Below are 25,245 nucleotides of genomic sequence, written 5' to 3'. Positions count from 1 at the left end.
GAATCAAGCTAGAACAGGTATCTGTACAGCAGACTTAGATTATTTTATAGCACTTCCTTACAAGCACTCATTTGGACTCTATTTCCTTAAGAGTATGGCCAAACAACATAGGGACATATTGATGTTCAAATAAAGAACTACTATACCCAAAATACCATCTTGCCAATCTTCTGAGTCTAATTTACCAAAGAAAGCTGAAAGCCATGGAGGCCATTGACCCCTTGAAATTTGAACCCATATGTGCACCAAGAGAGTGCTGACAGGTCTTGGAAATAGACATTAATACAAGTTGCCAACTTAGCCTGCCATTTTACAGAGCCCACTGGCTCAGTCACTATAAGGAGAGACCTTAAAGACGTCTTTTTTTTCTCTGCATATATTCTGTTCAGCAACGTTTAGACCAAAAAACTATTTTCTGAGACAAAAAGGCACTGTTTAGGGCTAAAAGAGCTGGAGTGGCTGCTACATTGAATGGGGGCTAATTCCTAGTCCCTTTCTACTTCTGTTGCCAAACTGCTCCACTGATGGGTCCTTTTCTCTGATCTGGCATTGGGCATTTGGCAATACATGTATCCATCGCACGTGCACTATACTTTCATGCTTGTTGCACCATGAAGAAAACAAACAGCTGCAACATAGATGAAGGATGAGCTAGGCCAGGGAGAAAAAGTTAGGGTGGCAAAAGAAACTAAGCTGAACCTGCCACACACCACCATTGCGGAGGACATACTCACTTATGAGTATAAAACAAGGTGGACCAGCCTTCTCATAGATCTCATCAAACTCTGGAACTCACTCACGAAGTAAAAAGGCACAATAGAAGAACATATGACCTTCAGGAAGTTGCTTAAAACCTAGCTCCCAGATTTGCCAACCTGAAAAGCAAACTACAGTCTAAGAGAAACACAGAACATCAATACAAAGAGGTACACCACAAATTATGGGTGCCACCTTTGGCCTCCTGGATGAAGTCAAGCAAGCGGGGCAGCCCATTGAAAGAAAAATTAATAGCACTAAGGACCATGAAAGGATTTTCAGTTTAAACCAAGCAAGCAACGCAATATCAGCATAAGGATTTCATCCTTCCTATCGTATGCCCTACTAAAATTCTCCATATCTAGCAAACACCACACAATTAGAAACTACATCAACCACAATTACCAAATACATCAATCATACATGACTAGCACAATACCAACTCTAAAATCACACAGCAAAATGCAACCCTCTTCCAAGAACTCACTCATCCACAACACACTCACTTACAAAGCCTACGCCATAGGCACACAAAACAACCTATAAATACTTGTACACCACAGCACCCACAAATGCATAACTCTTACAACCAAACCCAACCCACAGAGACAGAGTTTTCTAAAATGAAATTGAAACTACCAATAGAACAGCAAAAGTACTCTTGTGTTCTCTCTCTCCTTCCCTGTCCCTCTTTCTTATGTAATAGGCTGTACTGTGATTAGGGGAACGTGTGGAGCATGCCCTTTGGATTGTGGGTGCAGTATTTTATATATACAGTTTTTCTTGCTGCTGTTAATCAAACAAGAACATATGAGTCCCCATGTTATGCCTTAGCTTAGGATCAGAAAACCCAGAGGTGTTGACAGATACAGAGTAAAATTGTTAACAAATAAGAGCTTTTATCTAACACCAAATGTATGAAACAGATGCTTAACAGGAAAAACGACTTGGGAAACAAACATTTCATAAGTATCAAATAGAAGCAATGATTAATTCAAACTGGGGAAAAATAGTCCTGAGGATGAAGGAAGAGGAAGTGGAATACCTATCTGTCTTTGGGGACTGTTGAGAAATGTCTATGATCCAGACTACCCAGGTGTAATTATAAATAATTTAATTAGACTATCGGATTTAAAGCATGCATGTTTGTTTTAGGATTTTATGGTTAAACACAATATCAATTTGTCATATATTTTATTTTCCTTTGCGTATTTACTGTTGTATGCATATGTTTTTCTGCATCACGTACGTGTCATCCCTGGATAAGGTAGATTGATAAATATATTCATATTTTTAAAATATTTAAATGCAATCAAATTTAAACTGCTGATTGGGTGTCATTTTAAACACTAGTGTTGAAAAGTTCCATTTATTTTGGCCAAATGATCTTCCAACAGACGATAAGGTGGAGGCAAGGTATTGCGCAAGTTAGCAGCCTGTACAGAAAAGGCACATCCACGCCACTTCTGAAGTCCAACTTGAGGACTGTCAATAGCCTATCAGAGGATCATCTCAGATGACGGTTAGGGGCATATGGCCCTCATTCCGAGTATGGGGAGAGGTCTTTACCGCTCTGCTTTATTCTGAGTTTGGCCTTAAAGTGGAGGATTGACCTCCAGCATAATGCTGGATCTAAATACTACAACTTTCTGCTGAAAAATCGGCAAAATCTGCAGAATTGCCGCCAGTGGCAATTCTGCCGTAATCCCATGGAGTCCTATGGACTACATAAAATGGGAATTTACACCTCCTACCACCACTTGTACTCTGTCAGTAAATCCGCCCGACCAAGTGGTGGTGACTATAATTCTGTTTGCCGGTATTCCAGCAGATTTACCTTCAGAATACAGCCAAACTTGTAATGAGGGCCTATAGTTTCTCATATCCGTCCACAAAAAGGAAGGACTTTTGTGATAGACTTTATGAACCAAACAGAGGGCTTTAAATGTGATGCGCTTGTGAGATGTCGTAAACCTATCTTCACACATTTTTCCTTTAAAAGCTAGGCTTTTCCTGCATGGTAACACCACTTTTCTAACGTGCTGAAGGAGAACTTGTAGTTGGCTGGGGCAGTAACGTGCCGGTATAAGTTAATACTGGCAGGTTAATACTGCAACAGACAACTTAGAATGAGCCCCATAGGCAATGACATAACAATTGTTTTATGCAGCTGGAATGCAGAGGGAAAGGAACAAATGAATCTTGTTTGTATCTTCATTTGAAGATGTAACACTGTCGGATAGAAAGAAAGTAATATACATTGCATCTCCTCTCTACATTTGAAGTAAAGCGTCTATTTAGCTAAAATGGCCCTTTCACAGCTCCATCTGAATGAGACAAAGGAACAGGATGTCTAACCTCTGCTGATTTAGTAGACAACAAATAAAAATATCAGTTGCCATGTTCTTTATCAATTTAACAACATGGTCTGTACAATTCAGGGCCGTCATTTGAGGGTTGCAAATATGACACATGTGGTCTCCCTTGTGACCCCTATATTAAAAAAATGAATGTAAAACCTTTTTTTTTTAAATGGAAGCACCTGGGCTGCGGGCCCCACTGGGTCTGATAAACGGGTAGTGTGCAGTGCGTGCTTTCAAGGCTGCCAGCGAGTCCCCTGGTGAGGAGAAACTTGTGGGTGTTCTCAATTTCAAAAAAATAATTTCAAATAAATGTGTGGTGCTACGAGTTTATGGGCCTCATTACGACCCAGGGGGTAAGGGGTTTACGGCGCCGTAAACAGCGCCGACCCTTACCGCCTGAGTACGAGGTCCCTTAGCGCCATGGCGAATTTAACACCTGCTTTTAGCAGGTGTTAAAATCCATGGCGCTAAGGGACCATGGAGTTAGTTACGCCACCGTAATTTACGGTGGCGTAATTAACGCCTTCCCCACTCCCATTATGCCCTATGGGGCAAAAATGGGAATGGGGAAGGGTAAATGGGGATTGGGGACTTACCGCCCCGCCAAGGTCCGAATGGGGCGGTAAGTCCGCCAACCACCATGGCGTAAACGTAGTTTACGCCATGGTGGTAAAGTCACGGCCCAGGCGGTAACTTACCGCCTGGTTCGTAATGAGGCCCTATGTGTTGTAATGAATCCTGTGGAATCCTCACAGAATCACAGCCAAATGTCTCCTCCCATGTGGCCAGGAGAAGGCAGCCGCTACCTGATCCTGACTCTGGGGATGGTTTTAGCCGGGTGGATCACTTTGGAGGCGAAGGCCATCAAGGGACTGTGAGGACTCCGACAGGGGGAACGCGATATTTATCCTCTTCTAAGGGTGAAGGTTCCCTAATGCCTGAAGATCGGATGGCTTGTTATGATAGTACAGCTTCGTCTGCCCGATTTCTACAAGGCATAAAGTGCGAAAAACCCATATGATTTACAGGGAGATTAAATGCATAAAAGTCAGGGAATTATACTACGTTTGATTGTTATAATTCTACACTATGTATGACTTGTGAAAGCAAGAAACAAAGATTAATTCCCTTGAGATGTTCCCCTAAATGTATATCCTAAAAACCAGTAAACCAAAGTAAATTGAATAACTTTAAAAGGAGCATGAACATTATGGTCTACAATTCCCTTAATGCTCTGAGGACTGGGAAAAGAAAGAGGAGCTCAGAGTTACAGAACTGTAGTGTGCAGTCTAGTGTTTGTTAAGACCCACACCTGAGTGGAACCTTTAGACATTGAAAGGCCTTTCAGGTGCGGGCGATTGGGAGGAAGCAGTGGGAGCAGCAGAAGCATGAGGATGAAGTAGAATATGGAGCTGCCGCTGTTTTGGAAGTGGGATGTCGTGTCCAAGAAGTTGTCCTGTAGGATGCGGAGAACGATAACTGGGAAGCGGTACCTAAACTAGCTGTCCTGAGTGAGAGAGAAGCTCTCCTGGTCCTACATGCTGCTCGGATGTGTTGCGTTCTCCAGAGTGTAAGCAGAACAGAGGAAGCACCAACTACAGGAGGCGTGAGCAATGGAAACATTACCAGAGGTGTCCGACGCCTGTGCAAACCTGACGAAACAAGAAACAGGAGCATCGGGTCCAGGGGACACGCGTGAAAAAAACAGTGAGTTGGCCTTTGTTAGGTGACCCCGGGGTGCTCCGAAACAGACCAGTGGCTCAGAAGAAATCTTTTTAATACTGAACTAATGAATTGAGGTATTATGGTTGAGATTGAAGTAATGAATTGAGGCAATATGGGTGAGATTCTTATTTTAAGAGAGAAAGTGTAAAATAATTTTGTAACTACCACTGCCAAAGCCAAAAGGGGACAATATTTAACCAGAGTGTAAACGGAAATTGTAGTCACCATTGCCAAAGCCAATAGGGAACAATATTCAAACAAAGTGAATGTGATTTACAGAAAGGAAGATCACTTATAAAAGAAGATTATAACAAGCATTGCATAAGCCAAAGAAATATAATTAAAGAAAACCAAAGATGTCAGAAATGAAGCATTCCTTGTCAAAATCATCAAGGTGAAGAGAAATGTAATCTGCATTGCCTAGGACAAACGAATCAGTGTGATAGACATTGTCAATGTGTACAGTATCCTTGTAGAAGAAGTTATATCCCTCTTGTGGTTGTTGAAAGTCAAAAGAATCATCCATGAATTAGTTGTTAATTTAACTTTCCCCATTGAGGATCTAAGTGTGGAAAGTTTGAAGCAGTCCTCACCACAAAGTACTAGTCGTAGAAGTAGTAGGAGTTTTTATCCTGGCAGGCACGTATACCAGGAAAGGGACATTTAGTGGTTATTCCTGGCATGCAAGTGGACGACGAAGAAGATAAATTGAATTACTATAATGTGGTAGAAGATTGTGGTGGTATAACCATTGATATGCGCCGATTAACTATTGTGTAATCATCCTGACAAAACCGTGTTGCTTATCAAAAAGAAATGTGATTCAATGAAAGATGATTGGTCTTCAGAGAAATGTAATGTAATTGTTTATTTATAACACACTTAATATCCAGAGGTTTCTAAGCACGGACCCAGGGGATCAAACCTTTGTTGCTCCGCATAGTCTTGCCACTCACTGAGCTATCCTCCCGGCCAATAAGAATTATTATATTTCAGACTGACTTAATGTATGGGGATACAGTCTTTTTGGTTTGTCATACAGCAGTTGACAAGTGAAAAATCTTACTTGAAAATTAGACTATTATATTAAGTGAGGGACATATGGAATAAACAGAACTTTGTGCTATAGTTCAAGGTGAACTTGGCTATTGAAAAAAAACTTTCTTGATTTTGAACTTTGGTGATGTTTATAATTTCTCTATTTGAATCTAAATGTTAATTTCTGAAGTTTGTAAAGCCACTTCATCCCTGCATGACTTTGTTGTATGTCTGAGTGTGAGGGACATACATCTTTGGACATTTGATCATTTTCCTTTACTCTTAGTTCAACAGCTAGGGAAAACTTTGTTAGGTTCAGGAAAGATAAGCATTTGTCTCACCCTTATTGTTTAATAAAAATGGCTACTTGTTATAAAACTCCATCTACATTTCCGGCTCGCATTTCTGAACCAATCACAGTGTACAGCAATGATATTAAATTAAATGGTGGGTGCTATTTAAGTCTTCTGGCACCCAGTTATACGCTTAGATAATACAAATGATGGGAGTTCATGTCTATATTTATTTTAAGGTCTTCAATTCACAAGGAACCTTTCGCATACATAAACATAGTTCATCAGTAGAAAAATACACATTGATTATATGTATTTTACTAAACATTAATTACACAAACCAAAGTCTACATTTTTATAAAAGCATCATATAAAAGTTCATCAATTAGATAAATAAAGTGCAATATCAAGAGGCTATGGCATAGAATTTCTCTGCTAGAGTCAACCTTTTTTCCACCACAACCCATATTCGATAAAGAGCCATGTGTAATGATGTCAGGCTAGAGTTTAAGCAATAGAGCCAAAGTCCTTGCTCTTTATGACCTCATATTGGCTAACAACATTTGCCAAATTGGTCATAAATTGGTCCTAGTTTGAGACACCAGTCATAACATGGTGAGGAGTTACCAGAATATGGGGAAATGTACACATTCTACAATATCTATTTGAGGATATTCGACCCAGTCGAGCACCAATGATAGACAGTACCAATAATTGATTGGTGCACAGTCTCAGTATTAAATTCCTCACCTTTGGGTCCAGAAATTGAGTTAGATATTTTTGAGGGGAATATATGAATAAGAGACTCTTCCCGAATTTGAATAAGTCTCCAAGTTTTCCAGATTGGAGAAATGTGCAATCCAGTTCCATAATACCTTTTACTAAACTGGCTATTAAGAAGATTATAGTTCATATTGTCATAGTTGGTACATTTCTCGGGGCCCAATTAATTAGATTTAAACATGTTCTACTCGCCAGAAGAACATTTACCACTTTTATTTTAGTTTTACTATCTAGCTGGTCTTTTAAAATGTTGAGAATAGGCCATGAAGGAGAGTTACTAGTTGTAAGGTATAAATTGCCTCACCATTTCAATGCCAGTGCCTTAAGAGAGGTCCGGCCCATCTCCAAACTTATAATTTCCATTGTCGCTGACTGGTGTAGCTTTAATATACCTTTCCAAAAAACGGCACTCAATAATGTTTAGCCAGCCATAGTCAGGGAGTACAAGGGCCTCTAACCCATATAATATAGCCGGCGCAAAGCATTGGACATATTTCCTAATCCCAGACCAACCTGCCATTTGCCTGGCATAATTAGAGAACAATGCCATCAGCTGTCTCACCTTTATCTTTTTACCAGCCACTATCTCTTGGGTTAGACCTGAATGGTCAATATCTTACCCCAAATAAGAATAGTTAGGAACATATTTGAAACTCTGCTGAATTATGGTAAAGAGGAGCTTACAGACCTTGCGAAGAGCATATAACAAAGCTTTCATTTTCGAATAGTTTATTCCATGAAATTTCCTTTGGCATAATTCCCCAATTTTTCCAGTACGTTCATCTTTCCAGTGTATGTGTGGCTAAAAACCACCAAGTCGTCAGCATATATAAGGGAAGTTAGCTGGGTACGTCCTAACCTAGGGGGACAGTGAGAGACTGATTGCAACCACAGTGGGAGGTCAGCGATGTTTAGATTGATTAAGATTGGGGCCAATAGGCAGCCCTGTTTCACTCCATGTTTAGTAGCTATCCAATCGGTGCAATGTTCGACGATGTCCAATTTAATTTGCAATTTTGTCTCCTGATGTAATGCTATAATAATATAGAGAAGATAGGTAGGACATCCCATAAATTCCAGCTTTTGCCACAACTTTGAGCAGTTGCTTCTATCAAAGGTGGCACAGAAATCTATGAAGCCAGGATATAAGCCAACTCCACCTTAAGTCAGCTCCACACGTTCATCAAACGAAGATTATACGCTGTTAACCCCCTCGCCCCTGATGAAACCCAGTCTGAAAATCATTTAGGATATGGGCCTCCTCGCCCCATTGCTGAAGGGCTCGAAGAACTATAGAAGAAAAAAATCTTCCCAGTCATATCTAGCATAGAAATCAGACACTAGTTGATAGGGAAGAACAGAGCTCTTTCTAATAGACCAGTATTAAAAAAGCTTTTCGCCATTACTGGAGAATAGTGCATGATTGACATACCTTAAGAAATAATGTCTCAAGGATTGAGCTCCACAGACTAGGGTCTTTTTTTCAACACGATATTTGCATGGCCATTGGGACCTGGAGCTTTTGAGCTTTTTAAATTACCAATAGCTAATAGAATGTCTTCTTTATCCCCCTCCTCATTTGATAAGATCATCTGAGACTCACAATTAACATGAGCTGCATACATGTTACGAATATGTTCAAGCCAGCAAGTAGAACTAATTGGGTTGGTCAATTGGTCAATTTTTGAACATTTGCTGTACCCAAGGCTTTTCATATGGTATGAGTTCCAAACATATTTTGCCTCTTGGAGATCCTTGTGGAATGACACCACCATCAAACCCAATTTCTATATTTTAATTTAATCTTTTTAATGACCAAACTGAAGATAGAAACATTGGATTTGTTGCTAAACGCTCTCTGGATTTCACTGTGCTTTTTCCTTTTGGCATCCCTGATAGCCTTATCAAATATTTTCCCTTCATCATTTGCTGTTATCGTTTGGTAGTGAGATGGCAATAAGCCAAATTTAAGGGATGAGGAGTGGAGCCAATTCTCAATATTATCCCCTGGAAAATCTATAATTTTTGGTAAGGGATCTATCTACAAGGAAATACAGTATATAGAAAATGTGAGCAAATATTGCATCAGACAAAAGATCTGAGTTCCCGAGCTATTAACCTCGAGATCCCCAAGGCAAGTCTGTGGCGGAAGATCCACCTGATGGCATAGGGGCACAGAGATAAGGTCAAACTTGCGTGATCTCTCCAGTCAAAAGTACCAGCAGATAGTTTCAGAATTTCATTTAGTAGGGTTTCAGAGGAAAACAAATAGTCCAGAGTTACTTTGGACAGCACATTTGTCCAGGTCTCCTTACCTGGAATGTCACCGGTGGTCCTTCCGTTTAAAAGTATCATATCCCATTCCCTGCAAAACGCCAACCAGCAAATGCCCTGAATATTGGCACACAGTGAGTAAATATAGCATTGGGGGAAATACACACATTATCCATGCACCTGACATTGAAGTCCCCCCCAGTAGAACTCCACCAGCAGGATTGGTCAGATGCCAGTTGTGTAAGATCTCAGTAAGAATATCCAAAGTAGACTCTGTATGGATCACACAAGGCGGGTCATATATATTAATAAGGAGCAGCTTCCTTATGGGAGCACATCCAAATGTCACTATCACTGCTGAGACAATCATTTTTTGGATCCACTTCCCCTGCCATTTGTTCATTATACCAGTCACTAGACCCCCATATGGCCTTCCTGGCATACCTTTATTTGCTAAAGAATGGAATATAGTTTAGCCATCAACATAAAAGGGAACAGTAGATCAGGTTTCTTGGAGCATAAACATTTTGTTTGCTAAGATCTCTATAAGTGAGCCATTTTTACCCAAGAAATGTTGATGGCCCCGCATGTTCCAGGTCATGATTCTAAAGACTCAGACATTTGGGGCTGCTTTGGGAAGGAGGAAACTTAAGAGTCATTCCCAATCCAGTGCGTCTTCCCAACCCACATTTCTCGAAGACAACTTGGTTACCAAGGTTTTTGAGGAAGTAAGAATAGGCCTATCCGAACAACCACAGCAAGGTTTGGATGTTTTAGTGTAAGGCCTATCAGGTTCAAAACCTAGATCCTCAATTGCTGAGCTTTGGGAGCGAATTATCATGCCAATATCCTCCCTACTGCAATGGATGCGTGACATAGTATTTTCTACCCCCAGTGGGAGCGGCTCCACAAAGTAAAATTCCTTTGATGTCAGCACCTTTAGGGGTAGGATTTGATGTATAAGTGATTGAAAGGTAGAGCGATTAATCCATTTAATTTTCTTGGAGGATTTACGCGCAATCACCAGTTGCTTAGGGTGGAGGTCCAATTCGCTAATTGTAGGTCATTTTACTGCCAATTCAGTTAATATTCGTATACTCCTTCATTGTGTCACAAACTTTACAGAATCATCCACTGAGGTATCTTCCAAATCTGACGTTGGAGGCAGAATCACCCTTATTTGCTTTTTAGTCTTATTTACAGTCACATGTTGAGAGTTTTCTAGCCCATGACGTCCCTCTTGCTCATCCTCCCTGATCAGCCAGCTAGTAAGAGTGCATTTGAAAATAACCTTTCCCAGGTATTATGCACCAACAAAGATAATATTATCAGGTGCACTCCCCTCTGTGCACGTAGAACAGTATAAGTTGCTGCTTACAAGTGATAGATTGTTCCTTGAGTGGCCCGAGCACCAATTTGTCTATCAGTTTCGCACTTCCCAGAAACTGACAAAGTTGGCAATCTGTTAGCCTGCTCTTTAAAGTTGCGCCATTGAATTCCTATGTTAGGAGTGCCTCGTCTGGTCCAAGATTTGTTTATTGACTAACGGACAGAAAACAGTTATGGCCTGCTAACTACACTTAAGTTTGGATGAGAATGCGGGTGTTTTTATCATCCTGGAGGTCAGGACCGGATAGGAGCTTTTGGATGGACAGGTCCAGATGGAGGCATGTAGAAGCTGTCCAGTCTCGACATTTGAGAACTGACATATGTGGATATTGTGAAATTTGACAGATTAGTGCCTCTCTAAGGCTGGCAGGGCTGGAGACTGTCAGGGGATGTGACTGACCCTACTCAAATCTGCTTTCCTCTAGCTTGCCTCTAGGACTGTGTTTAGTACCGGTGTTGGGCTTTTCAATTTCAGGGAGGCGAGATTTCTGAGGAGAGGAAAAGGTCCGACAACTGTACGGATAGTAATAGGAGTGAGTGACAGGCCTTCAGAGTTCAGGATGGTCATAGCCTCAGACTGTGCTGCTGCATTAATAATCATAAGGCGAATATAACCAAATGGCCAAATCCATTGTAGTTGCAGAAAGTTAGTGATATAGTGGTTCTGTTTTGACGTGCTTGAGAGGGTGTGTTGAGTGTGCGATCATTAATGCGCACGGCACCGTTTTGGAGAAAAAATACATGTTGAATGTCTTCTCTGCAGCAGCATCGCCACATTGCTGCTTTCTGACAGATAATTTGCTGCTATGAAACAACACCACCAATTTCAGAGGGTGGCGAGCGGGAAACAGCGGAGTGTTTGGTAAACATCTAAAAAGTCTTTTGAGAGTCAAAACGGGCCATTGTGAGGGTGGGCCGGCGCACGCATTCATGGCGCGTGAGCATTCTCCTGCTCTTGCGGCCCCAGGATCAGCTGGGCTCACAGTTTTCAAGAACACGATTCCCATTAGGACCTTGCGCCGTTCCTACTAACTGAGATGCCAAAGTTTTGCAAGCTTGGGGAGGAGCTCCATGCTCCCATGAAACCTGACTGTATTGAAGGGCAGATGCTGTAGCCTGTATGTATCCCCTCCTCTTTTCCCCACCAGCTCCAATAGTAGACTCAGGACAAAAGGCCAGCTCTAGGCGAGAGACCTGCATCCCTCACCACAGCAGAGCTCCTTCCAGGATCGGTGTGGAGGACTTCAAATGGTCCGATTTACAAGCCCCCCTCCCCCCCGACTGTGTACTGTACAGGAGCTGAGGATCACAGGCTGCTAAGTTTTTAGGATGGAATGTGTTTCTGCAGAGACTTGGACCTGACGTCCCTTTATATGCTTCAGCAGCCTGCCAACTGAATGAGTTCTTGGGAAGGCTGGAGCAAGGAGGGAAAGGAGCGACGTCCTGTCTAGAATTGGGGAAAGAGACACTCATTGGGCTAAGCTCACCTTGAACGCAATTCGAGTGTGATGTGAATGGTTGAGAGGGGCCGCAAACTTGACCAGGACCCTACTCTGGTGCAACACTGTTTAAAAAAAATAAGCACTGGACACAGAGTCTCAGAAGTGAGAGAGGTATGGAGTTACCCACCCCTCCCCACTCAAACTCCTTCTTGGAAAGGGCATTGTGGAAGCTTCATTCACGGGCCAGTCTGAGGGAGGTCATTGAATAACGCACTTCACACAGACAGCTCTGAAAATCCTACACGCATTAAACCCCACTCTTGAGGGAAGAGTGGCCCCCCACACCTCATTCTATTAAAAAAGATTGAAGAAGAGTCATGTATCAAAGTATAGGATATTAAGGTGTTATGTTCAGCTCTTGGTTGTGGGAGACAAAATGTGGTTGCTTGTCACATAACTTAAAGATAAATGCACACAGAGTCAGATGGCCTGAGCTTACACCCGCATTTAACACATCAATGCCACAGAGAATGAGTAGTTATGTGTCCATTGATCTATAGCTGTTTCATACACTAGCTGTAGCCTGCACTAGAGATTTTGGTTACCCTGTTACAAGTACTGCATTATGTAGGTTTTACATATAGGCCCCACATCAAATCTGGAAAATGACATTCCCCAAATGCGTGATCGTGGACAAATCACATCTCCCTCTGTGTCTCGGTTCTTATATCTGGCTGAAATATGAGCACCTGGTCACATTTGTGCTAGACGCATATGAAACATCTAAAGGTCATGTGTCATCACTTCCAGTGATGTCAGAGGACAAGGGTTGTGTGATGTCACTTCTGCTACCCCTGGCATTTTGGCAAAAATGACGTCCCTGCGCAGGGCACTATACAAAACAATTCACTGACAAATCGCATCCAATATAAGGTCAATGGCCACCTAGGCAACGGGTGCAGTGCACTTAATAAATGTCTTGGGGTGACGCAACATCACCTTCAAGATGTTACCATTAAAAATTGTTGGAAGCAAAATTAACTATAAATAAACAATGACCCGGTAGGGCCGCCCTGTGAGGTCCGGGGCAGTTTGCCCCTCTGACTGGCACCCCCATTTTGACGGCATGCAAAGATGTTAAATGTACGTACCTTCCACAATTTGATGACCATTCGTCTTCCTGACCTCAGGCCTCGAGGAGGAGTGACTCAAGGAAGAGCTCCTCAGGCTCTTGGTTGGCTGTCCTTTTGTGGCAGGCAAGTGGTGGGTGGCAAAGTGAAATTACTGCTCATGTGGGGCAGACAAGCAGTAACAGTGGTGGTGACCTGCTACACCACACACCAAAGTAGGGCAGAGGCAGAGCAGCTGCCTCAGGCAAGCTACTGCAGTGAGCCACCCGCCAGGAGGAATGGAATCATCCAACCTAATGCCAACAGTAATCAGGATAGAAGGTGGGGCCTACTGCATCTCAAAGCATGGGCCCTCGTGTTGCTTGGCTCTGACACCCACAGAAGTTGTGCCGACTCGCTTTTGTACACACAGCCACAGCCAGCAATCAGGGAAGGCAGAGAGAACAGTGACAAATGATTGGCTCACTGCAAGGATGGGTGGACCCATCAGACAACATGAGCACCTCCATGTCAATCATCATTACTGTGTTTTAGTGTGGGCTATTAGGTGGCACTTTAGCACTACCAATAAGCTTAGACTATTGCATCAGAGTCGGATAGGGAGAAATGGCATATGAGGAGGGCTTGTAGGTGTTCTTTGTTTTTTTGACCACCATCTTACTGCCCAACCTCATGCTAGCCCCTATGTCCATTCCAAACCCAGTTCCTGCCCCACCCAAAACACCTCTTTAGGGGAACTCTTTTAGCTCACTTGAATCAAGCCTTATCATCAAACGTTGCACTGAAAGCACCTTTCAGTGTTTTCTCAAATCAGTCTTCTGAGATTTAATGAATTTATTTTAGTAATAAGCCCACTACTGGTTTGATAAAAAGGTCATAGCCAGTTCTGCCTTCAGCCACTTGATTTATAAGCACTATGTGTGTCCTTCGTTGAAGGCCTGTCAACAAAAAGCATTGTCAAAGCCAACAGTTTTTTCTTGTGTATACGAATTAGGCATTTGCAGTAATTTCCATTAGGTGCCCAGGTACTCGCACCATTTTGCACCTGCTACCATCAATAGCCAGTTAATATCAATATGTAGTGCCTTGCAAGTGCCTTTCCCAGGCCTACAAATAGGACCAAACTGTTGGAATTGCCAGTGCTTGTTTTTTGTGGGTCAAATGTGTCTGTAGGCATGTACACACAAAGCATATGTTTTGTTCAGTGTCTAAATGATGATTTAAATAAAAGAAATAAAGAGTGAAAAATGTTTTCTGGCCTTGTGAATTGGCCACACACCATGAAGTGCCAACACCCCATCCCAGCCCCGAAGCAGTGCCAATCCCACCCTCCTATCCCCCAATTTGGGCAGCAGGTGGTGCGCCCCCCAAAGGTGGTGGGTCTGGGATATGTGCCCTGTTTGCCCACCCATATAAACATCTGAGTCTGTGTGATGTGTGGTTTCTTGTAAGGAGAATAGGGAGGCAAGGAGATATGAGGGTTCAAGGGGGAGTGTGGTGTAGAGATGGGTTAAACAATTCCTTGCCTTTCTTAAGCTATGAACATTGAGCATGGGGAAGCAGGTCTATACACATAAATATGATAAATATGATATGATAAAATATTATCTGAGAGAAAGTGTTCCCTGAAAAGAGCCTTAATACATCTTAATAAGGCTACCAGTTGCTATAATTTGGGGCTAAGGCTCTAAACCAAAACTATAAAAACTGGATAAAGGACCACTGCATTGGTCTGTATATTGCAGATGCCGAGGCCATGGTTGGTTCGATTATTGAAAAAGAGGCACATGGTTTTTGGAGGTTGGTTAGGGAACCTGCACTTCAATGTTCCCTCCAATTCCAGCCCATACAAGCAGAACTTTGGGTGGCCCACTACTCTGATCTATAGCGTGGGCCAGGGCATGTGGAAGGGGGACGAGTTTGGATGTATGTTTGTCCGATTATATGACTGTGGACCTAGAGGCCGTTCAAATGCTTATTAAAAAAAGTAAAGCATCCAACGCCCCAGGCTCAGATGGGTTAGCAAATAGAATGTTAAAATCAAATGTTAACTTATGCGCAGCAATTCTGTGGTGCCTTTTTCAGAATATCTTGAAGGAAAGCATGTTGCCTGCATCGTGGAAAAAAAGCCTTGATTGTTGTTATGTAGAATGGTGATAGATTACTCCCTAGAAATTACAGTCCAATATCTCTTTGGATGCATCTTGTAACATTTTTGGGGCGTTCATCTTAAGGGAATTGCAGCACTGGGCATCCTCGATAGGTTACCTAGATACATTTCGATCAGGTTTCAGACCAGGTATGAGTGCAGCTCAAAATTGCAGCAAAACCGGAACAGAAGAGTTGTTTACTGTGCCTTCCTAGATACCACTGAGACATTTGACTACATGAACAGGGCCCTACTTTGGGAAAATTAAGCAAATTAGGATGTCCCTGTGGTATTATCATTATGCTGATGGTTTTTCACTCAAAAACTAAAGTTAAGGTTCGCTTAGACCAAAATGGTAACTCATATAGGTGGATTAAAACGTATCATAACTTATACCAAGGCTGCGTTTCAGCAGCTTTTTTATTTAATATATACATATATATTAATGAACTTGCCAATATTTTTGTAAAATATTAAATAATCCACCAAAAATGGGTAACCTACAAATTGATTGTTTGGCCTATGCAGATGATTTATTTTGTTTTGTTTGGCCTGACCTCCATAGGAATACAAAGAGCATTGGCCGCTACTAATGTCTATTTCTTTATCTTTGGACGTTCTTTTAAATGTGAACATATCAAAGATCTTAATGATAAACATTATTAAAGTAAGGAGGTTGAAATGTAATTGGTTTTTATATCACTCATGTTTGGAAGTGGTCCAAACTTTTAAATATTTGACACCCATTATTTTTGCTAGAACAAATCTTTCTTATTTAGATAACATGAAAAAGAAAATGAGGCTAAATGTTAATGGTCTTTGATAATTCAATTCCCATGGTTAAGCTCTATCACCAAAAGACTTTTCCTCAGCTGCTATATGGTGTGAAAACGGGTCTGCTGCCAAATCCTTGGGAGAGGTTTGAATTGCTTCTCAGGAAAAGGATTTTAATTTTACCACAAGGGACCTCAATAGCAGTGTTAAGGCATGATGTGGGTTTAATTTCGCTCTGGACCTGTGCAGGTTGGAAAAGATTTCAATTATTTAGATCCCTTCTACTGCCTCCTGAAAATTGTGTATTTTCTGCTCTATGATCTGAATTGGTTCAGAAGTCCTGTAAGGTACTGACTGATTGGAACTAGTCAACCATGGAATTGCTGGGCACTTACAATATTGTGGTAGAGGATCTCATTGCCTTTCCAAATTGTTTCATAAAATCAATATTTGAACTCGACTGGATACAACATATAATTAATCTATTAAACCATCTTAAAAAATTAAGTCAAATCTTTTAATGTCCTGCCTTTTTAGTTACAAAAGCATCCTTCAAGAAAGCATAGGCATGATATGATGAGTTTGAAATTGAATGTACTTCCCTGTGGAGAGGTAACAGGTGCAAGGGAGAAAATCCTGAGGAATTAGCGGTGCTGTAGGTTTTGTGCGAGGATGTTGAGTCACTTTTTCACCTTGTGATTATCTGTAATGTTCTTACTGTGTCACATCATTCATTATTTGTTAGGTTTCTGTAGGATGAATTATTTTTCAATACAAATTTGCTCTGGTCTAGAATTTGAAATCGCAATGACATTTCTTTGAATATATACATTTTAAAATTTTGGGAATTGGTTTTAAAATGAGAAAGTGATTAGATGGGGAAAGACGTGTCAGAATTGTATACTTCTGTTATATGTTTATCTTTGTCTTTATCTCTATTTTAATTGTTCTGTTTTTCTTGTTTTATCCTCTTGTACTGTAGTAATAATTCTTTGTCATTGCAAACCATAAGCAATTAAATAAATGAAAACATGAAATAAACATTGACCATGGAATTGTGTGTTGAAGTTGGACTAGATTGCAGATTATTATCTGTCAGGCCGTTTCTTAATGTGTACGTGTTTTCATGCGCAAAGGAGTCACAGCATCAATATGGGTATACCACTTCAAGATGGAGTCTGCAGCACAGTATGTTTGCCTTTACGCCATATGGTTGTGGGTGCCATCTTTAGGATGGTTTCATGTCGCATGCTATTCTGATTGATACTTCGCACCACCTCTGTTTGGGTGAACTTTAAGTCTTCAGCCCCATGTCTGCATACAGAGGGCCAAGTTACATACAAAATACTGGCAGTGGAAAATTACCACTCTGCTAAAGTTACAGTACTACTAGCCAACACTGCTGGCATTATTACACATTACCACTGCTGGTGGGATATTTCCACTGGGAGTAACTACCACCAGGGACAATTCCCACAAGTAGGCTAAAGAAACTGCCCGTGGCACACTCTTCATTCCAGCCGGTGCACTATTTCCATCATAAGTAAATACCAACAGCAGGAATTGTTGCTGGTGGTAAAAATATAACTAGTTACTCAATTTCTGGGGCTGGCATGTTACCCCTAAGGCTCAAACTAGTAGTCCATAACCACGTGTGTGTGTATTGTTCACATAAGGCACCTTCGCCATACAGCAACCACCATGTATAGATGCTAGCCTTTCAAGTCCAGAAGCTGGTATGACTTTTTGTGGTAAATACACAAAATATTTGGCTGCATTTTCTTTCATATTGGCGATTTGTGTTGGTAATATCATGTTTCCAGCTGTGTTTTTACCACCTGCAGTAACTACACCCAGTGATGTTTACTGCCATTAGAAACCCAACGGTGTGAGTTTTACTGCTGGAAGAGATTTTCATCTTCTGCAATGACAGTTCTACTGGAACAGACAGTGATTGACACTTACCTCCAGCGATTTTCATACCACACACGCTGTAATGAGGCCCAAAGACTCTTGAATAGAGAAGCTTTCAACAGAAGAAAATATAAAATTACAAGAGCCCCTAATGACATACCTACTGTTAGAGTGGTCAACCTGCAAGGAAAACGGGACGTAGAGCACACATGCAGTGTGAGCCTTAGATGTAGTGACTACTAAGTTTTATTAAGTCCATATGCAATGTCATGATCCTAGTGGAGTAAGGATACTGCAAGAAACCTTTCCATGAAAGAGCATATCAGCAGAATGGAGTGTGCCTGCAATGTGGGCAACACCCTTTCTTTTGTAAATGCACCAGGATACCTGATATCAAAGAGAGGATTACATACAAATCATGTAAAATCGTGGTCTCTGACACATTACCTACGGATGTGCAGGGATCTCACACCCGAAGTAGTAGAATACTTAACACTGCTGTCCCCACTTACGGCAGATGATCTGAAGTCAAATTTTATTTGTAAAATCATGCAAAGCAACGTTTGGACACTTCCCACTAAACTAAATGTAGTGAGAAATAAATTACCTGCAACATCAACGTGTTAGTACTTACTGTATGTGGATTCATTTCCAACTACCAGCGAGAAAACTGAAAATATAAAATACATGGATCGGTTAACAGCACTCATCAAGGCAAAAATTTGTTTTCAAAAATTGATTAGCAGAGTTTGCTAATTAAAATGTTTTTGATTAGCAAACAGACCCATTTGATTAGCAATTTTGTACTAATATTGTTAATGTCACAGGATATTATTTGTACCTAAGACACGAAATGAGCAACAATACAGCAGTTTTGTTTACCGCTGAAAGAAGACATTGTGAGAAGATTCAGGCTTGCAAATTCTTTTATCTTAGGCTAGACCTGCAGGACGGGTAACTTAGTTTACCTATTCTACCTAAGAGAAATGCACTCGACCCATAGCAACTGAGGACAACAAATGTATAATCTGATTTCTGTAGAATGGTGCATGTCACTACAAACCCACTATGTTTGGCTCACTGCTGCCATCCAGATGTCAGAAAACGCTCCAGGTCTTGTATCACCCCTGCGGTTCACGTTTCTCATCCTCACCAAAAGCTTCTGTCCCGTTATACCACCATACAGAAGGCGGGCTTGCGGTATCCACGCTCTACGCACGGAACACATTTGCGTCGGGAACTGCGTTCCCGACGCCTCACGTGGAAGTTGCCATGGAGACTACGTCAGTGGACGCAGCATCTTCCACGTGATAGAAAACGTGTTGGGTCACGTGACCATCTTGGTGCCGGTACTTCAAGTACTTAATGATCTGGCGCCCACTTCTCGCTGCTTCTGATCCAATAGTGACAGCGGTTTTTTCTTGCTCAGATTTAGTGGTTTTGTTTGATCTCGGATTACGTTTACTGGATTGCTCTTGGATTATCCTTACCTGTTCTTGTATCTTGACCTCGGATTGTTTATGGATTATTCTTGCCTAGTGATTTGGTTTTGTCGAAATCGGACCTCGAAGCTTGGGAGACCTCTTACCTTCGTTCTTTCCTTCCTTCCTTTTCCCTCTCCAATCCCTTCCCTGTCCTTCCCCAGGGTGCTGTAGGCGTCCTCGTGCCGGCGGGTACAGGCTTGGTGCTGGACTAGAGACTTCCTGAGCACCTTTTAGGCGTCCTCGTGCCGGCGGGAATAGGTGGTTGCTGGACTAGTGACTTCTTACACCTTGGATTGTTTGGTCCACCGAACAGAGGGCAGATACCATCACACTGTTCCTACAGGAAAGAAGAAGGACTTTGCCAGGGACGTTCACTTCCAGGGAAAAAAGGGTAAGAAACCTACCTTTCCTTACCATTATTTCTTCCACTCATTCTCTGGTACTGATTGTCTTTTCTCTTCTTCTGGTCTCCAGAGTACCCCAGTATAGAGGACATTCTTGCATGAAACACTTCTGGTTAAACCGTTTTCTGCAGGTTAGTCTGTTGAGATTTTGTTACGTGTTCTCTTGAAAGGGGTGTATTTGATTGTAATCAGTATAATATTCTGCAGTCGTTGGCTGGAACCTGGAACCATCATCTACCGGGAAGTTGCGGGCCGCTCAGCTCTACGATCCCAACGACTCTACACCATCTTCCGATCAATTGGATTCTTAGACTGTCCTTTCGTACTCCTGAGAATCACATTGGTAGGAAGAAATATATTCTTCACGACGGGTCAACGCGGAACCAGGTTCCCGGATTTCTGACAGAATCAGAAGCCTTATTATGGATGCCGCGAATGACCCGTTGGCCGTTTTGGTTCAGTTAGTGGCCGACCTACGTGCCGATATGACGGCCACCCAGGCTGACACCCACCGGCGCATTGATGAAATGCAAGCCGGTATCAGGGAAGTGGTTACAGGAATACCATCTTTGGCCTCCGCTTCCGCTTCAGGTCAGGCAGGGCCTTCGGTCAGACCTGATTCTACGCATGTGTACATGGCCGCTCAGTTCCCGCTTGCTCCCCCAGAAAGGTTTACTGGGGATCCAAAATCCTTTCGGACATTCATTAACCAATGCAGACTGCATTTCTTGTGTCGGCCTACCTCGTTTCCTGATGCGACTACTAAAGCAGCCTTTGTCTTATCTAACCTTGGAGGTATGGCCGCGGTTTGGGCGAATCCTTTGTTGGAACAAGGCAGTCCGCTGTTGTTCGACTGCGATGCATTGATCAGTGCTATGACGAGGGTGTTTGATACTCGCTACAAGACTCAGGCCACGGATCTGGAATTGCTGAATCTCCGTCAGGGGGACACTCCTTTATTATCGTATTTGGCTAAGTTCAATCAGTTGGTGGCTGAAACTGGTTGGCCGGAAGATAAGAAAGCCGCTCTGTTCTATAAAGGACTGTCGGATACGTTAAAGGATACCATAGCTACGGTTCCGGTGGTTCCTACGTCCTTTTCTGATTTCTTGGATCTAGTACTCCAGATTGATGCCCGACGTACCGAAAGAAAGGGGGAGAAGAGAATGATTACGGTCAATACCACTATATCCCCAATCCCTGTTTCTGGCGGTGACGAGCCTATGCAAATTGGGGCAGTTAGGGGCCCGCTAACGACAGAAGAACGAGAACATCGTAGACGGAACAATCTGTGCTTTTATTGTGGTTCCTCTACTCATCTGCTTAGTGCATGTCCAAAGAGACCCCGCAAGTCGGGAAACGCCAAGGCCCGGTCGTAGAAGGAACCCCTACGCCGAGCTCTTCCCTGCAGGGTTCCTCGTTGTCCACGCCTTTTTACATTGACGTCATGTTGAGTTACGATCAGGTCACTCCTTGGAGTTCTGCAGCTGTTCTTGACTCAGGGGCAACCGGTAACTACATTGATGCCCAATACGTTCGGAAATGGGGTATTCCCTTGTTGTCAAAAAGTGTTCCGGAGGTAGTCAATGCGGTTGACGGTTCAACCCTACTTTCGGGGCTTGTTACTGAACATACCATTCCGTTGTTGTTAACTATTGGCGCCGAGCATTCGGAAATCATCACATTTGACGTCATTATGGCACCGCAATACAAACTCATCCTGGGTTTACCGTGGCTCAAGCTTCATAACCCGGTCGTTAACTGGGAGACCGGGGTTATCGCTTTCAGTGCTCAGCAACGCCCTCGATCCTGCAGTTCCCTAGAGTCCATGTATGAAGTACCTGAAGCTCCTAGTCGGGCGTTGTTGAACTCTGTGGTTACAATCGGAGCTGTTGTTAACACCGTATTACCTGTCGTATACACAAGTTATAAGGACGTCTTTGACAAGGGGAAAGCAGAGATCCTGCCGCCTCATCGGCCCTATGATTGCCCCATTGTTCTCAAACCGGATGCCAAGACACCTTCGGGACGTATCTATTCCCTTACACAAAAGGAAGAAGTCGTCCTTAAAGAATATTTGGATAAAGCCCTCGAGTTAGGTTTTATTCGGCCTTCTCACTCTCCATTTGCTTCACCGCTCTTTTTTGTACCCAAGAAGGAGGGGGACTTAAGACCTTGTATTGATTATCGGGAACTCAATGCAGGTACTATCCGTAATCAATACCCGATCCCGTTGATTTCTGTCTTGCTGGATCAGTTAGGGTCTTCAGAATTCTTCACCAAATTAGATCTAAGGGGTGCGTACAATTTGGTCCGGATACGTCGAGGGGATGAGTGGAAAACAGCCTTTAAGACACGATATGGCCTATTCGAGTATTTGGTGATGCCATTCGGGCTTTGCAATGCCCCGGCCACATTCCAGAATTTCATCAACGACGTTCTACGCGACATGATCGACAGATTCGTTATTGTCTATTTAGATGATATACTCATCTATTCTCCATCCATGGAAGATCATGTACGTCATGTTTCACAAGTCTTACAACGCTTGCGGGAGCATCGTCTTTTTGTCAAACTGGAAAAATGTGTATTCCATGCGAGTGAGGTCGAGTTCCTTGGATATGACATCACCAATAAAGGAGTGCAGATGAGTAGCAATAAGGTGAAAGCTGTCTTAAACTGGCCTGTACCAACTTCAAGGAAGGAGTTACAATCATTTCTGGGGTTTTCGAACTTTTACAGGCGGTTCATTAGACAATTCTCTTCGATTGCTGCACCCCTCACCGAATTGACCAGTAACAAGAAACCTTATTTATGGAACGATAACGCCCAAATAGCGTTTGAGTCTTTAAAAGCCGCGTTCACTACAGCCCCGGTGTTGCTACACCCAAATGTCAAACGTCCATTCGTTGTCGAAGCTGATGCTTCGGATGTCGCGGGAGGGGCTGTCTTGTCCCAAACCTGCGCTGATACCAAGGAGTTGCATCCAGTCGCCTACCATTCGCGCAAATTAACGCCCTATGAACGTAACTACACCGTTACTGAACGGGAATTGTTGGCCGTAAGAGACGCATTTATGATCTGGCGTCATCATCTCCTTGGGACGGAATTACCGGTCCAGGTTTTTACTGACCACAGAAACCTGTTGGCGTTGCAGTCCCTGACGTGCACCACTGCGAGACATGCCCGTTGGCATGAATTCTTTTCCATGTACAACTTTAGTTTGACTTACCGCCCAGGTGTCTTGAATTCCAAGGCGGACGCGCTATCCAGAAGCCTGGGTAATGATGGTTCACGTCCACAGGATGGGTCTTTGTTATTACCTACACAAGTGGTCTGTAGTTGTGTTCTACAACCCACTTTGAAGTCAACGCTCCAGAACTGGGTTGATAAAGAGCCCACAGAACTGGCAGACTATAACATGGATATTCTGCATGGTCTTCCTTATGTCCAGGGTCGAGTTTATATGCCTGATCAGGATACCCGGTGTACAGCTATTTCTTTGTGTCATGACGCTGCTATCGCAGCGCATCCTGGTTCCCAGAAAACTCTTGAACTCCTCAAACGCTGGTGTTGGTGGCCTTCCATGCGAAGAGACGTCTCGCAATATATCTTGACCTGCGCCATCTGTGCCCAGTGTAAGTCCCATTCAGCGAAACCTATGGGGTTATTACAACCATTACCAGTGCCAGCCAGACCTTGGGCGATGATTACCATGGACTTTGTGGTGGAGTTGCCTTTGATTGATGGGTTTGATACCATATGGGTGGTGGTTGACAGCTTTTCTAAAATGTCTCTCTTTGTGCCTTGCCAAGGCCTGCCATCAGCTGCTAAGCTGGCAGAGTTGTTCTTGCGACATGTTTTCAGGTTTTTTGGGTTGCCTGAGATTGTGGTTTCCGACAGGGGGTCCCAGTTCACGTCGCGTTTTTGGAGGCATCTAATGTTCTCTTTGGGGGTAGATGAACGGTGTTCCACAGCGTTCCATCCCCAGACGGATGGTCAAACAGAGCGGGTTAACGCTACCATGGAGCAGTACCTCAGGTGTCTCATCCTTCAACATCAGGAATCCTGGCTAGCAGTTCTTCCTTTGGCGGAATTCGCGTATAATAATTCCAGCCATTCATCAACGGGAACATCGCCATTCTATGCCTTGTATGGGCAACACCCACGCACCCTTCCTCTTGATTGGAATCTACCTGAGGATTGTCCGGCAGTTCAATCTTGTATCAAAGATTTGTCTCTGGTCCGTGATAGGGTGCTGGAACATCTGAAACAAGCACAAGAACAGGCGAAGAAGTACGCGGATCGGAATCGCCGTCCTGCACCCGTCTACATTCCAGGTACACGGGTATGGTTGTCCACTAAGAACCTACGCATTCCAGGTCGACGATGCTTGTTGCCACGTTTTGTAGGTCCTTATGTTATAAAGGACGTCTTGAGTCCATTGGTGGTCAAATTAGAACTTCCGCACTCTTGGAAGATACATCCGGTTTTCCATGTGTCCATGGTTAAGCCTTGTGTAGACAGCACCAGGATACCGGCTTCTCCGTCTCCGATATTGGTTCAAGGGGTGGAGGAGTATGAGGTCAATTCCATTCTTGATACCAGGGTTTCTCGTGGTACCAGGTATTTCTTAGTGGACTGGAAGGGTTACGGTCCGGAAGAACGGACATGGGAACCGGAGCAGAATGTGCATGCCCCGTTGTTGGTTTCCCAATTTTTGGCCTCTCGGGGGCATGGGGGTCCTTTGGGGGAGGATACTGTCAGAAAACGCTCCAGGTCTTGTATCACCCCTGCGGTTCACGTTTCTCATCCTCACCAAAAGCTTCTGTCCCGTTATACCACCATACAGAAGGCGGGCTTGCGGTATCCACGCTCTACGCACGGAACACATTTGCGTCGGGAACTGCGTTCCCGACGCCTCACGTGGAAGTTGCCATGGAGACTACGTCAGTGGACGCAGCATCTTCCACGTGATAGAAAACGTGTTGGGTCACGTGACCATCTTGGTGCCGGTACTTCAAGTACTTAATGATCTGGCGCCCACTTCTCGCTGCTTCTGATCCAATAGTGACAGCGGTTTTTTCTTGCTCAGATTTAGTGGTTTTGTTTGATCTCGGATTACGTTTACTGGATTGCTCTTGGATTATCCTTACCTGTTCTTGTATCTTGACCTCGGATTGTTTATGGATTATTCTTGCCTAGTGATTTGGTTTTGTCGAAATCGGACCTCGAAGCTTGGGAGACCTCTTACCTTCGTTCTTTCCTTCCTTCCTTTTCCCTCTCCAATCCCTTCCCTGTCCTTCCCCAGGGTGCTGTAGGCGTCC

At 43.1% G+C, this 25,245-nt stretch overlaps 1 protein-coding gene across 1 annotated transcript in view; it reads right to left on the bottom strand.

Annotated features, from left to right (window-relative positions):
• Positions 1–25,245, bottom strand: part of LOC138452086 (cysteine-rich venom protein 6-like) — a 270,264-nt gene that overhangs the window by 188,094 nt on the left and 56,925 nt on the right. The window contains exon 4 of the mRNA XM_069604951.1: positions 18,665–18,700. Coding sequence (XP_069461052.1) covers positions 18,665–18,700 — 36 coding nt within the window. The remainder of the gene's footprint in view (positions 1–18,664; positions 18,701–25,245) is intronic.

The sequence above is a fragment of the Ambystoma mexicanum genome, chromosome 1p, assembly GCF_040938575.1.
Source record: "Ambystoma mexicanum isolate Mex_15411 chromosome 1p, UKY_AmexF1_1, whole genome shotgun sequence".
In the NCBI taxonomy this organism is placed as follows: Eukaryota; Metazoa; Chordata; class Amphibia; order Caudata; family Ambystomatidae; genus Ambystoma; species Ambystoma mexicanum.
This window is presented reverse-complemented; position numbering and strand designations above follow the sequence as displayed.